Raw genomic sequence first — 16185 nt, forward strand, 5'->3', positions numbered from 1 at the left:
AAGAGGTTGGATGGTACGTACAGCTATTCAAACAGGGATTTCCTTAATGTGACCAGTTTAATGGGACAAAACTCAATAAGCCATAGACAAAGTGTTTTCTTGAAGTACGTTCTCACCACAGTTCTGTCCGACGGCTTGTGAGGCAGAAGGGACTCGGCAGCCTGTGCTGCTCCGTGGATGAGGTCCGGGGTACGAGGCTGAGGGCAGGAGGGCATGTTGACCCCCACGAACTCCCCACCAGGCAGCCCCACCTGAGAGCAGCCACACTGCACATCATGGTCTGCCTTCCTTCCTGAGATCAGGTACGTCTTCATTCCTGGCAAAAAGACAAGACAGAAAATATTCTCTGTTTAGGAGTCCGTAACTACTTTGTTGTCTCTCTTGTCATTTAGTCTGACAGAAAGACGGACAAATCTGCAGCACACAAACAGTAAGAAAAGTGGCACATGAAAATAATGCTGCGAGAAAAGGCAATCAATGATGGGGATGGTCCAAAGTTACCAAGTCTAAATGCCAATACACCCAGTTTTCTACTGATCAGACATTCGATGCCACAGAAAAATGATGGAAAAACAGTTAATCTTTATGTAAAACGCATAAGGCAAAGTTAACTTTATTGGCTTCATGTTTTAATCAGAGGACACGCCACACCATGTGGGAGATTTTACTCGTGGAAGGAGGTTCGGAGATGGATTTGTTTTGTTAAAGTTGCCGTCAAACTGCTTGATATCTTACTTTGAGAGCCTTAAGTTGAGGCAATTACAGTGAATCTTCTGCACATCGACTCCAGTGAAGTATGCATGGAGCTAATAATGAACTTCCTGCTCAGCCCAATGTGTGTGTGTGTTGAGATCAGTGAGATATAATTCACAGTGTTCTGCTGCGCTAAAACCAGGTGCATTACTGTCCTGTGAAATCGCCATACTGACCATTTATGATTGTAATTCCAATGTTCTGCGAATTCCTTAGAAAGGTCAGCTAATTATCCAAGTTAAAGAAGTAATACAGGATGACAGGATGAACAATGCAGGCATAAAGCCTCCCCAGATGAGTGAAACATCCACATAGCATAGAGAGAGGTTACGCAATATTTTTGGGTCACTGCTGTGATATTTGTTGAGTCACAGTTGTGTGGTTTTTCTGGTTAAATGCAATTTAGGAGCATTCATTTCCTGTGGCTTCATGTCTTACAACAACAAATGATAAGAAGAGCAGATTGACAATAGTGTGACCAGGAGATTAGAATCATTAAGGCGCTTACATGACAACAGAGGAAGCAAAAAAAAAAAAAGTATATCCAGTTTCTATAAAAGCAAACTTCCTTCAATAGACATGTTGGCTGTTAATTTACGCTTCCGCTAAACCTAAAATGATAGTTAGATGTGAGCATGTCACAGCAAACCTGCTCAATTTTATCCTTCATAAAAATCCAATTTGGTCAGTAATGGGACGTGCTGAAATCTCACAGTTAAAGCTTTACTGGCCTTTTAAGTCATACCAGCAAAGATTGCTTTATTAATGCTAACTTGCAAATCATGCTAAACTCAAACTACCCATCGTACATGCTAGGATAATGCTAGCATTTACAGTGAATATTACCTTTCTTTTTGTCTTTGTTTTGATCTATTAGTCAAATCCTGGTTATCTGCAGAGTTGTGTAACATCAGCTGTTCTCTCTCTCTCACACAGTGTGACGTCGCCTCTGGTCCCAACAAGCTGTTCATGATCAACCCCAGAGAGCATTCTTACATAATTACAGCACGTCCCAATGAATGAATGAATGAATTATTCCACAAGCTATCAAAATAGCTATCCTATTAAATATCAAGATGTATACAGCTGGAACGTAGAAGCTGGCGTATCTGGCGCAATACGGGGTTTTGCATAAACAACAACAAAATGAAATAAGAAAGACAAATCTTTTTTGTAAAATAATACACTTGATATAATTCTTAAAGGGGTTGTTTTTTTATGTCCCATACCCAGGGGCAGCTGAACCTGATGCTGTTTTCCTCTTTGTTTTGAGAAAATGTAACAGTGAAAATCCTTCAGAAAGTATCTAAAATTTCTGGTTCTCAAGCTCACCAAATTAATTTGTTACTATGAGCCAAGGCTAGGCGAGAGATGAAAGTCTATTGTAAATGTACAGCTATGTCAATAGATAACTCGTACAAGTGTACTTTTATTACCCTCCCTGTGCAAGAAGTGAAGCATACGTACTCTACTGACTCCAATTCACTGCTGTTGCTTTACAGAGTCATAATGATCAATGATTTACACTAACAAAAAAGATTAGGCTTCAACCTAAATTTGAATCTGACCATTGACCCTTGCAGGTTAACACTTAGCTCATTTTGGTACCAAATGGTACAGAGTACAAACGACAGATAATAATAATAATAAAAAAAAACATAAGATACAGCACGTGGTTCAAGAACATTTCGAAGTACAATTTCAGTACTTTCCAATTTCATCAACAGTATGACTGAAGGAGGAGAGTAACAACATTTGGGGAAGTATCTATGTCCTCCATTGACACCTTCCAGATGTCCGATACGCATAACCGTCACTACACAATGTCCAGATTCTGTGTTTTTCTATATTTCTCTCTGAATCTGCCAGGAGTCTTTGTGATGCCATCAATTCCCTTCACTGGGAAAACTAGACTTACCAGATACTTGAAAATGTAAGTACCCATCATTGACCAGTATGGAACAAACCCTTCTAGATGTTTAAACCTTAGCAGAACATGCAACTTAAATATTACTTTTTATTATGCAAAAAGATATGATGAACTTGGTTTTACTGTGCATCCAGCATTGGTTTATAATTTCTTCTGGTGGGTTTTACATGTTAAAATTTAACTGCTTTATCTAGCCCATTGCTTTGTTTGACATATGGCAGATATTTCAATAAAGTACAATACAACAGAAACACAGATTAAAGAACACAAAACAGAGTAGTTAATAACACAAAAATTGCATAAAATCACAGCTGAACACAGTAAGACTACGGGATACCATCCACTCCAAAAACTGTATAACTAAAAAAATAAGAAAAATATACAGAAACAGTAATTCTCCCTCTGCATTTACTGTATTTTTAAAAAGTCTGAAAACCTATCCAAGACATCAAAACAAAAGAAAGCCCAAAAACATAAACGATATGCATGTTCGTTTACATTACATTCTTCAAAAAGGGGCTCTACTTCCATCAGGCAGCCGTAGTGATGCATACACATGCTGACAAGCAGACAGTAATGCAACACTGGGTGTTTCACCAACGATGTTTGCATATCAGCCCAGGGCTCTGGCCTGTTCACACTAGTGTAGAGCCAACAAGGAAATACACAAACAGAGGATTAGAGAGGTGGCTCGTAGCCAGCTGATATCAGCCTGTCCAAACACACAGCAACCCGGCTAGCTGGCCTCGGCTAACAGATCTGTCCCTGACAGCGTGGAGACAACCGGAGGCGGATCAGGAGTCTGCATTGCAACCTTGACCAGAAATATGAGAGGACAACCCATCTCTAACTGCTTATTCATTCATTCATTCATTCATTCATCTGGTTTAGTCACTGTTTTCCACTGAGATGGGATCGGCGAAGGGAGAATAAGAACCAGGAACAGTCATTCGTGATCAGGGTTTCTACATATTTCACGAACTCAAACTTAAAACCTCTAAAGACCATCGTAAATCGTAGCTTTCTCTCCATAGTAGCAAGTTTTTTTTTTAAAACAAAATTCTTTAATAGCCAAGACTGGTGTTTAAAATTCACTAAACATCTGACTTCAGTGTTTGTGTCGCACCAAATGCTGCTCTTCTCAGTGCTAGTAGCAGTAGCAGCGTTGAATGTTTTCTAGGTAGCTTTAGCCACAGCAGGGAATCAAAACTGTGGCATTTCTGAGGTACATTTGTGGCTATTAGCAGCATCTTTGTACTTCTCACATTGTATATTTGTCTCTACAGAATTAACCCCGTAGTTCGAAGCTTTTTTGCACAGAATGTAGCATTGTATGAGATAGCTAGCAAGGGTACATTAGCAACTAGTTAGCAGTAGCTGAAAATGCCTCAAGTCACAGAACGTATTGTAGATGTTTGAATACAACTCAAACTTTTTCCTGATAGAAAAGTCAAGCTAGGAAAAAAAAACAACTACATAGAATATAGGACTAAACAGATAAAATATAAGATCTATGCTTTAGGTATTTGAGGCTAACTTTCATTGAATTCAAGATATTTGAAGACCTTAATTTTAGATACATAAATGTAATTAATTTCAATTAATCCAATGAAAGTGCCACAGAAAAGAGGTCTCCTTTTGTTGTATGCTACTAGCTAAAACTAGCTTAGGAAAATGTTGAATGTTTTCCAGTCCAGATAAGGAAGGATCATTTCTTTGACAGCAATTCTCAAAGAAAGGATTCCCCTGATAAGTTTTTATTTTAAACAGGAGCAGATAAAAAAAAAGAAGGCAGCAATGTTAGAGCCTCTTTAGCTGCGACCGACGACCACCCCACCTACGTGTATGTAAAACCTTTGTGCGTCAGTCTGACGCTAGCCGGGTGCATTCATGTGTTAGTTTGTGTACTACAGAATATCTGCAACATTTTTAGCGAATCAAACACACACGCATAGCATATTTTTCATTCCTTCACCATCCAGCGAGTGAATACCATCTGAATCTTGAGTAATAACAGATTAGCCTCTTCAATAAACACGGGACACAAAACGCACGGCCGCAAAGGTCGTGACGTTCACCTCACAGATCTCAGCCTTGCATTTAACGCGCCAAAGGATTGCTGGAGTTCTTTCAATATCCCAAGTGACACAGGAAAAGTGCTTGTAAACATATATCGACCTGACCTTGTTACAAGAAGAGCTTGCACGGGCTGATCCAAAAATAATTGCAGTCCACTATAAGCTGAGCTGAAAGACCCCAGTTTAATAGATCAGCAGTAGAACCAAGCGGCCAATCAACAACTCTGATGAACAGTAGACTTTCTGTCTGCAGAAATTAATAAATCATTAGAGAGTGGATGACTAATAACTTCCAGGATGGTCTACTCTCTTGCTCTCATGCCATCCATTAGCTTCTCTCCATGTACATTAGCAGGACCTTCTCCTTCTCACCTACTGTCACCTTGGCCTGAGCTGTTGCTGACAACTTCAGTAAAACCATTTTATTTTTTATTTATTACAGTAACCTGAAAAATGAATGAGTGAGGGCTTACCTGTTTTCACCACAAACAAAAATTAAAATCTAATTTAAAAGTTTTTTCACTAAACGCATTCACAAAGTCATTGCAAAGAAATGCTTTTACAAAACATTAATAGAATGTTGAGTGGAAGGAAAAACGTGTGGTCAAACCGTTTCACAACAGGAACGACTTTAGCAACTGCAGCACTTGGTTAAACGATTCCTGTGCCAGAAAAAAACAGCAAAGAACGTTACTAATGTGACTGAAGACTAGATTTGAGTGGAGTATAGATTTAAAATTAAAGTTCGAATTAAAACCTTATTTAAATGTACTTTTGATATCTGTTTTATGTAAAAAAAAATGTTTCATTTTATGACACATTAAGTCATCTTTTGATCAAATTTCTAAATGTCTTTGTTATTCTTTGTTAAAGCACAAGAACGTTGGCTTGCTTTGTGTACCATACATAAAAAAGCTTAGCCACAGAGGTTCAAAATCATCTTCTTAGAATAAAATGAATCTCACATTTCTTTTTTGAAATAAAGATTAAAGGGTTTGGAGGAAGAGAAGCACAGAACCCAAGCTGCTAGAGGTCCAGTTAAAGTTTCCACAGACGGTGATGATTTGGGAAACGGTCGTGTTTTATAAAGTCTAAAGTCAGTGCAGCCATTCAGCCACACAGAAAAGGAGCCAAGTATTAATGACATATAAACTGAACACACTTTTTAATATGCTGATATGCTTTCTTGGTCTTATGTAAAAAAAATATATATATATAACTAAATTTTTTGTTTTGCTGAAATAAATAAATAAATCTTTCAGTTTAATTTATTGAGACAGACCTGTGTATAATTCAAATCGTGCTGCTTTTGAATCAGCTGAGTTCAAAGACGATTATTCTTCTAAGCCCACTCAACTAAACGATCACAGTAGAGCTGAAAAGGAGCCATGTCTTCGCCTCTGCTCACAGATGTGCACAACCTCAATCATTTTGAAACCTTCTAACTATTTTTACACAGACGTTTTATAATTTGAGGTCACGAAATACCAAGACTTGCGCCCCAACACAAACGCTGCGTCATCCATTCTACAATTATTGCTAATGATTCTAACAGGTGTTTTTTTTTTTATGACCTGGTCTCAAAAGGCCGAGTTCTTCAAATTCCAGTCAGGTGACAGAAACATGTGAGCCGCGTATTTTCTATGCAAAATGAAAAGTGGCCTTTAACAGAGAAAGAGCCCTGATACAGTCAAATACGGCATCAATTGAAGTTTGCCATATTTCTTCCATCTAAACAGATTAAACTGCGGCATTCGTGCTGCAAAACAGGCAAAAAAAGGCCGACATGTTTCAAACACAAAGACGAGATGGTGGAAAGAGGCAGAAAGCTCCAGACATGGTAAAATAGGATCAAGACAGCAGATGTGCTTTGAAGGCCTGGATTTCCAGCATGCCTTTCATAACCCACATTCTTCATCCATGTCCACTTCAGCCTTTCTTACTTTATCAGCCATAAATTTGGAAAACAAACCTTGACGTCTGAGGCCATTCAACAGCTTGAGAGAGCAAGGCGGTGGAAATATCGGCCTTTTCCGACAGCAAAGTGCACCAAAGACGCTCTCAGTTTGTAGTTACTGTATCGCACATGTGTTGGATGTCTGTGTGTGTGAGAATAACTGTATTGGTTTCAGGGAAATCATATTTAATGCATGTGCATCCAGAAGTCAAGAGTGAGCTCTAGCTAACAAACTCAAGTAATCAATTTGACATTTATGGCTGTGGAGGCTAATAGGAGGCTAATAGGAGGCTGACTAATACATGGTGTCAATCCTTCTATAATTTAAAATCAGAAAGAGAAAAACAATGTTCACTGGTTTTTGTTACGTTAGCATGGGGGACAGAAATATTTTTATACAAGCAAAAGTTGGGGGGGATAAAGTTTTCCTCTCAAAAACGTGAAACCAGCTGAAAACTGATTTAACCAGGTAACACAGTAATGCAAAAACAGAAGGAATCTGTTCGGCTGTCAATCAACCAATGACAAATCCTCTGATTGAAACGGGAATGTCCCACTTTCTCTGGGTTATATTTTCCAATCTCTGACTCGTTCGACGACTGACCCAGGAAGACGGGACTCGCGTTCAGAGACAAACGAACTCTACGTGAACACGCATTCGCATGCGCCAGGCAGAATCTGAAAAGGTGTGTACTCAGACAAATCCGTCCGTCCGCTGGCGAAGAAAACAAGGGGGAATGAAAAGGAAGTGCAGCTGAGTCGCCACATTCCACATGCACACTCGAAGACCGTCCACTGACTGGACGCAAACGCAGCAGAGAAAGGCTTCTCCACAAACACTCTCTCAACTTTTGTTTTGATTCCTTTCTTTCTCCAACTCTCCAAATGATATTCAGAGACTAAACCAGTGTTTGGGGTTGTTGATGAAATACGCAGCTAAAAATGAATAAATAAATAAAACCAGTCCAAAGCGCCGCCGGAAGAGCGAACGCTTTCAGCTAAAATCTGACATTTTAGTTTATCCCCGGAGGGTCATCCCAGCCCGAACTCCGCACTTCCTGACAAATACCCTTTCACCTTGTGGCAGCTTACAACCACATGATCAAACCCATCCCCAGTGACCCAAAGATCGCCGCCTCCCTTCTGGTCCCACACAAATTAATGTGCACTTGCATGTGAATATGAATGGAGGATAAGCCTCGTCAACAATAAGCTCCGTTACTGCTGCTCTTATAATGCATGGCACTTTGGAAATAAAAGGAAACCCCACATTTATCCTGTTCAAAACAAAGCAAATGGGACTTTTTCCTCCCCATTCACTGAGTAAATGAATTCAAATTAAAGTCCAGATTTTTCCCAAATTCAGCTGGTATAATAAAAAAAAATTTAATGTACTCTTTAAACATTTTTACCACATGAAAATACATGTGAGCAACTCTACGGTCACTTCATTCTGCACTTTCATCTCGCTGCTTGCAAAAGTTAGAAAATAAACAACTGAAAGAGAAAAAAAGAACAGACTTAAACTTGTTTCGTTTTTTTTCCCCTTTCAAAAGACTTCCATCTGTTCAGATTTTCTCCACTTTGTTTTACAAAGCCTCACATTTCAGCAGACCTCTCTCGCTTCGAGTCACCGTCAGGTAATTTGTCTACTTCTGTCCTTTTTAGCCGTCTCACTTAAACTCTCCCACAGTTCACGCTCTTCTTCTTCTTTCTTTTTTTTTTTCCTTCTCGGTACACCCACACACCAGCAGCTCCCTTCCTCTCCGGTTTTCTCCCTGGTCGCTGGTGGGTCTTGAGAACGCGGCTCAACAATAGCAGAAGCCTCCATATTTGGACACGCTGATGGAGCCCAGGGACGAAGCTCTCACACGGTCCTCCTTCAAATACCCTCCCCACGTCTACATCAATCCCTCCTTTCTGCCATCATCTCGGTCCAGGGACTTCCTCACTTGCTCCCCTCCCCACATCTTCTTTGGCTTATTTCTTTTTTGTGTGTGTTTAAAAAGAAGGGATTTAATGATCCATCTCTAGGGAGCCGGGTGGATGACTGAGCATGGCTTCTTGGGGTTTTGGGGTCAAACATGAGACTTTTACGGCATTACTCTGAGGGTACAGAGGTATTTATGATTAGATCGGACAGGGAAGTCGGCTTTGTAGATTCAACCCCCCTCCCCTCCTTGTTGAGCAATCACCAATCTGTGTCCTCAGTAGGTCGCGCAAGTGTTTCTGTGGTGTGCAGCGAGCTGACAGGAGCAGTGACGCACACTCCGACTGCCACTGCGTCATACTCGATAAATACACAAGACACGCAGCTGTTAAAAAGGACTTTTGGAATCGGTGTTCCCGGATTCTCCGGGTTTCTCTCGGGGAGGCTGCAGCCCGTCAGCGGAGGAGTTTCTATAACCCGTTGAGCTCGGCAGTAGATAATTAGGCTCATAAGGGGTTTGAAAGACTTTTTTTTGGTAATGGAAAACATAGAATCTTATGTAAGTTTCATGTTTGCTGCTTTGGGGGAATCAGTCTGCAGTCTAGCAAGGATTTGATGTCCACACACTCTGTGCCTAAAGTTAGGCTGTGGGAAATCCTTGGAAAAAGGTCATGACCAGAAAATATGCTCCATCTTTCAACCACTTCTCTCTCGCTTTCTCTCTCTCTGTCTCTTTTCTTTTCTTCCCTCCTGGTGTAACACAAATCCCTCTCTCCTCCACAGAGGAAAAAAGACATTGCATCCAATTCAGATAAGAAATTCGATTCAAGCAACAATGTGGCGCGGCCTGGCGGATCACGCGTTGACCGTGAATCCGAACACAGGCCAACTTATTTGATCGATGACAATTGAATGGCAGTGAAATCAGAATCCATTCGAACGTTATTTAACAAACCAGTCAGTTATCGCTTAACATTTCAAAAGTACTTAACGAATTCTGTACACCTAAACAAAAACGACAACTTACTGTTTGGATAATCGTTCTCGTTTTGCAAATTTCTAGCCATCTTGTATCTTTGCAGTCAGATTGTGAAGTTGTAGAAAAATGTTTGTTACAATATTCACGCCTCATTTTTCCGGCTGCAACCTTAACTTTAACTTAACGGACCTTATTGGGTCACACCAACACAAAGCAGTGCATATTTAACCGTGAAAGGAAAAAACAAGCTTTTCAACATTTTGCTTACTGATAAGTGTCGCAATCATTTCACCAGTTTTTGCTCTCATTTGACCCACAGGTTTGATATGAGTCTACATGACTTGTGGCAAATTGTGAATGAAATTCCTTGACTTGACTTGCTGCCTTGACGAGGCGCAGGAAACGGTGATATTTACACGTTTCACGGTCGGTGTGAGGTTGTTTCCCTGAGGCACTGGATTTGGTTTATGCCAAGCAGCTCTTCTCTTCTAAAAGTAAATCCTCCAGATTTACTTTTAGGCTCTTCTGTCCAAAGAACAACACTGCACTAGTTCTGGTCTTTGTTCATCTAACAAATTTCAGTAAACTTAAACTTCAGCTTGGCTTTTATGCTTTTCTAATGCTTCAGTCTTGCACACCTTGTGGAAAAGTCAAACGTGTGCAGCCTGAGTTTGATTGTAAAGTCATCAGCTTTTGCCTTATCTGCAAAAAGAACCTGCTGTCGGCTCATGGTGACACGTCAGGGTGCCAGCCAGGTGTTAAAATCAGTTCATTTTGTTAACTGTTGGTCACCTATTTGTATTTGTGAAGTCCTTGCACACCTGGGTTCTGACCTCAAACGTCTCCCACACCCATCCCAACACAGACTAAATACCTCGGCTATAAAACTCAGCACAGGGAAGGGCAAAGAAGCTCTTAACAGGCTTGAGGTCACAGATTGTATCTATTATTCAGGACAACCACTTAAACACAACGGCATACCAGAGAAAACATGAGCCAGAACACACCCGAACAAACACAGAGGTAAACAGAAACAGTGATCATTTCTTTAAACGCTGCTAAATTACAAACACACTCAAAGAAAAAAAAAAGAAAAAATTGGAGTCAATTGAAAGTTGATATGCAAAAGTCCAAATTAATCCGCCTAAGATCAAATGGAAACGACATGTTTTAACTGCACACGGTTTATTAGTGACCAAACAGGAGCCTTAAAAGATCAGCGGTTGTCCCCAGAGAGACATTTTAGGAAAATCAAAGTCTTCAACATGAAAAGCAACCTCTTTACATGAGGAGGTTTTTTTTTCTTTTTTTCAGAATATCACCAAAGTGTAAAAGCCCAGAGCGTCCTGCAGCAGATAGCAGTGACGCCTGATGCCTGGATCAGGCAGTCGTACTCAGGATAAAAGGAAACCAATTTTAACTTTTGGTTTCCTTTTATCTCAATGGGGGGTGGGGGGGGGGGCTAATTTAATGTGCTGGTGAAGCATTTGTATGTCGTTTTGGTTTTACGTTGTGTAGAGCTGAAAGCCCTGATGACACCCCAGTTTCGGCTTCAGCTGCTAAATCTTTATTTAAAACGTCCAGGAATTTTACTGGGTTCATAATTTGAAGAACTCTAATAGAACTGTGTGTCAGTAAACCTAAATAAACATCCCTTTTTTTTGTATCATTTTAGGCTAAAACAACAACCAGATGTTTTTAGTTAGGATTTATTTCCAAAAGCATTCACATAAAATTGACTTCACACAAGTTTTCACAACGCCAAAGGTAGCGATGAAGTCGGATAAGCGTTAGCGACACGCCTCGGCCGCGGGAGCCAGTTAGAAATCACACACCAGTCCGACCCATTACGCAGAGTCACGTGGTAATCATCAAGACTATTAGATAATCGTCAAGCGCATTGCAAATACCACTAACGCCTTGAATCAGAGCACCCATTATGTTAACCAAATGATTGATGACACGTGAGGCAGGTGGATAATGTGTTTGGACACGATTATGAAGCTTAGCGCTTTCTAAAAATAGAACCTTTTCTGCAACACCAACAGAAAAGTGCGTGAACAGATTGTGCAAACACGAATGTTTGACTGTCCTGGACGTCCAAACACACCTCTGAAGGTTTGTTTGCGAACTCAAACCTCTGGTGCCGTTTCACATTTTATCACTTCACAGCCGTAAACTTCAACGCGTTTCAATGGGACTCGCACACGAATCGGCAGTAAGCGGCGCATAACTGTTGAGAAGCAAGCAAACATGGTTTTTCAAAATCTTTTTTTTTTTTAGATATAAATAATACTCTGTATATGTATTGAGCCCCACGTTGTTTTGTTTTACTGAATATTTTTGTGGGAAACGTCCATGTTTTTTTTTTCTCGTATTTGTTTTGTTGAAAGTGAAATTGTTCAGAAAGAGAAAGAAAGAATCACACAAAACAGAAAAAGAAAGAAACAAAGAGAAAAAAACAAAGATGCAACAAAAAAGAACAAAAAAAAATTGGATATTAGTTATGCTGGGAATCATCAAATCAAAACTCAGACCTAAATAGAGCTTTGAAAATGTGCATGTAGAGACACCAGCCGTCCAATCGGATTGAGCTTCAGCTAATTTGGACATGAAAACTTTTCACATTCTTTGTGCTGATTCATTGCAAAAATCCAAAAACATAAAAAATAAAAAATACACTGCAGTTTGATTTTGCAACTTTACAAAGTGCTAAACGGCTTTCTGGACTTTGCCGTTGGGTACATTGTATTGTTTAACGGTTCAGTCAAGTTTTCTGTCCTTACGGAGGTGGGAGTAGAAATATGTGAAGGCGGTGAGGGTGAGCTGTGTGTCTGCAATCAGGCAAGGACGGGGCACGGCATGGCTTATCAACAGCCAACACACATACAAACAAACTTGACTCATGACATTCTTGAGCAACAGAAATGACAAACCTCAAGTGAAGTGTGTGGGATGTATGAAAAAAAAAGAGAGAGAGAGAGAAAACAGAGTTGATTAGATGTCCATGTGGGAGACAATGGCTGAGGGTTACTACAGATCTATTCAGAGAGAGAGAGAGATCCAGATGATGACAGATGTAGTAACAAGAAATCTGTTGAGAAACTGAGAGGAACATTCGGGATAATGAAAACAGTTACTGAACGTCTATTGGGAGTCCCTGATCTGTTGCTATCGGAGAGAAACAACTGGAGCTGAACGGCTGATGATAGCCCGTCGCAAACCGGTCCAACTTCATGAAGAGAGAGTCCTGCAGAGATCCAAACTGGGTCTTTTAAGGATCCGTTTAAGTGGTTCCCTTTGGCTGTGCACAAGAGGAATACGTTTCAAAAACAACATGTGGGTTCACCGATTTCAATTCATCAGAAATTTCCTGGAATCAACACTGATTTAGGTTAAAAAAAAAAAAAAAACAGGCTCAAGTGGACACAACTTTATCTTAAAGCTTTTAATAAGGAAATCTTGAGTGTTTTTTTGCTGTGCTGTGATCCGTTAACCCTTCTTTTGTTGCGACGTAAGAGATGTTCACACAAGTGTTGTCGATCCAAGTCGAGTCTAAAGTCTTAAAGGCACAAGTCTAAGTCGAGTTTGAAGTCTGAGGCTCCGACTTTTAATCACCGTCTCTGAGCCATGACACACTACGTTACGTAATTTCTTTAAAGAATTCTTTTCGTGGCACTAACTGGACCGATCCAGGCTCAGAACAACTGGGAAACCAGAACTGTGTGAAGATCAGAGGAGGAGACATTTTCACACTGGGAAAGTCTTTTGGATTGCAGAGTTCTAGATTTGCTGCCCGAGCCCGACCTGAAGTCAGGCCCGAGTTGTTATTTGCTTGATCCGCGAGTCGGGCCTGGGAGCTTAATATACCTGCAAGTCACGGTGAGGCTTTCAACCCAAAGAAGAGCGCACCGAGTCTCAGACATGGCGGTGGAAGCCTCCAGAGTCCTGATGGCTGATGGGTAAAACCTGAACACAACCTAGAGTTCCCACAGGACGATGATCCCGAACTCTATGGTAAAATCACAAATATAAAAACCAACAAACGTGCTCTGAAAAAAAAACAACAACCAAAAAACATTCTTTTTCCATGAAATTCCTGTTTTCTTCCCTGTTTTCTTTTGACGGGGCAAAGCGGACGAATTGAAGCAAAGACGAACCGACTGAAGCAATGGCAAAAAATGATTTAGGTGAAAACCTAACATTAAAAAACAAAACCAACACAGGCGCAGCATTAACAGCAACAAACGGCATTGAGATGACCTCATACCGGCTGTCAGGTCACCTGCTTCAGTGTAAGCAGCACGTGTGTGTGCCAGAGTAATCAGGCCACAAAGACTTTGATCAGACCCTTTGCTTTATTTCCTTATCTTTATAATAAAACTGACACTAACAAGCGCTTTGACAAGTCAATGCATCAGACACTGAGAGATGAAGGTCACTTCCTGCTTTCACCTTTTTTTGCCTTTTCATTATCTTTGCATGACTTTGGCTTTGCAGGTGCAAACTGCATAGTCTTTGTAACTGAACAGAGAAATGTGTGTTTCCACTAACTCCAACTAACTCCAACTCAAACTGGACTTTTTTGAACACATGAGCATTACATTTTTTCTCATCCCTTCAAAATGTTTTGTTTATTTTGCTTTACCGTTGGTGAAGATATATTTTTTCCATCTACTGTAAATTTACCAATTTGCATACAAGGGATGTAAATTGGTACTTTGCATCCAATTTATCCAAGTCAGTTTGCTGCTTCGTGAATAATATCCTTTCTGACAAAGTTCCTATTTGCATTCACATGATGGGAAAAAATATAAAACGTTTGTTTTTATTTCTAATAAAAAGACAAAGAGACTTTTACGACACTGGAATTAAAGGGGCTAAAAAGTTTCAGAAATTTTGAAAATATTTGTTACACATGACTAGGTCTGTCACAATAAGCAATAAATCAATTAATTGCACGATAAATTAAATAAAATAAAACAAACTCAATGATTTCCATTGATTGAGTCTGACTGGATGAAAAACTGATGCTTTGGTCTCAACTACGGAGAATTTAGTTTACAGAGACTTCATCATTTACCAGCTGCTTCTGCTGTTTGTGTTTATTTGTTTTGGATATTTCAAATTTCTTCCAGTTCCAGTGTTAAATATTTATTAGAATTAAAAGTTTATTGATCGTTGAGAATGTGTTCTTGCATTATTATGACATAGTAATACTTGGAAATGGTCTCAAAACAATGATATTATCGTTTATCGCAATAACTTATGTGACAATTTATCGCACAGCAAAATTTGGCATTGTGACAGGCCTAAACAAGAACGGAAGTGAACAACGGTGAATATTTTTATTGATACATTTTTTGAGACAAACATGCAAAGATTTTAATGATAAAACAGCTTTACACAAAAAATAACATTCAGTAGAATCAATGTTTCTGCTAATTGTTTAACCGTCCCAACCTCAAGTCACGTTCATCTGAAAAAAAATTAATTTGTATATATTTTGGGGATCGTAGGGGTAAACTTTTGGTTGTTCCCTTGCAAAAGAAAAAGAAAAAAAAAACAGGAATAAAAAAAAAAACTTACTGTAAAACAGGGATTTAAAAGGTCAAAAATGTTGAAATTTTATTACTATTGTTGGGCCCTGAAGCTTTTGATTTTTTTTTTAAATTGAAAAGTTGGAATTGCTATTGTAAACCTTTTTAGCAGCAAATGGACACATGTGAAGAGACGCCCAGCGGCTCACGACCAACTGTTTCATGCAGATTGCATGAAAATTTAAATTCAAAGATAGATAAAAAATTTCATCAACTACAACATTGCTTTTTCAACAAGAAGCTTAAGGAATTAAACAAAATACATTTTGTGAATTTAGTTTTGATTTTCATTTCAGTCTTAATATTTAAGCCGTCCACTATCAAACAGCAAAGTATTTACCGAGCTCAGTCTCCAGACAAGGATCTGCTTGTCTTTACCTTAAAACAGTCACTAAAGCCAAATACGGAGTCAAGAATAGCAAAGCCATGACACACCAGCACCAGTCAGTTTGTAGTCCAGGATCTCTCATCTGCAGCTGCATATTTGGGTGGCATGTTTGATTTAGCACAGACTAGCTAGCCTGAGGAAACTGGATCGTGCTGTGTCTCACTGTAACAGTGGCACGGATTATTTGTACACACATGGCCGAATGCACACACACACAAGAACAGAGAAAGACTCGTGCGTGTGTGGGGGCGCGCACACACACACGCACGTACGCACACACACACATGAACGGAAGTGGTACTTTTAGATGACACAAATGTAAACTGAAAAGGAGCCTGCGCTTTGCCATGAAAGCCTGAGAAGTGTTCAGGGTTCACCTTAAGTCAAGCCAGTACGCAGCAGAGCGAGTGTTTGTGACGCACCGAGGAGCAAAAGGTGAAGAAAACTTTTACAGACAGACGTGTGACCTGAAAACAACTCAAATGTTTTCTTTCTTAATGCTAATACGCTCCAGGAAAGTTTAAAAAGCACCAGCTTAGAAAATGATGATACGCTATAACGACTAACTCA

General features: G+C 39.7%; 1 protein-coding gene across 2 annotated transcripts in view; it reads right to left on the bottom strand.

The window, feature by feature from the left end:
• The window catches only part of adcy9a (adenylate cyclase 9a), a 46301-nt gene that overhangs the window by 15990 nt on the left and 14126 nt on the right, over window positions 1–16185 (bottom strand). For both annotated transcript variants that reach the window (XM_088009958.1, XM_088009965.1), the window contains exon 3: window positions 117–316. In XM_088009958.1, the coding sequence (XP_087866084.1) occupies window positions 117–316 (200 nt within the window). The remainder of the gene's footprint in view (window positions 1–116; window positions 317–16185) is intronic.

Source organism: Poecilia mexicana, unplaced genomic scaffold (assembly GCF_051168715.1).
Source record: "Poecilia mexicana isolate PSO_F unplaced genomic scaffold, ASM5116871v1 scaffold_2, whole genome shotgun sequence".
NCBI classification, from domain to species: Eukaryota; Metazoa; Chordata; class Actinopteri; order Cyprinodontiformes; family Poeciliidae; genus Poecilia; species Poecilia mexicana.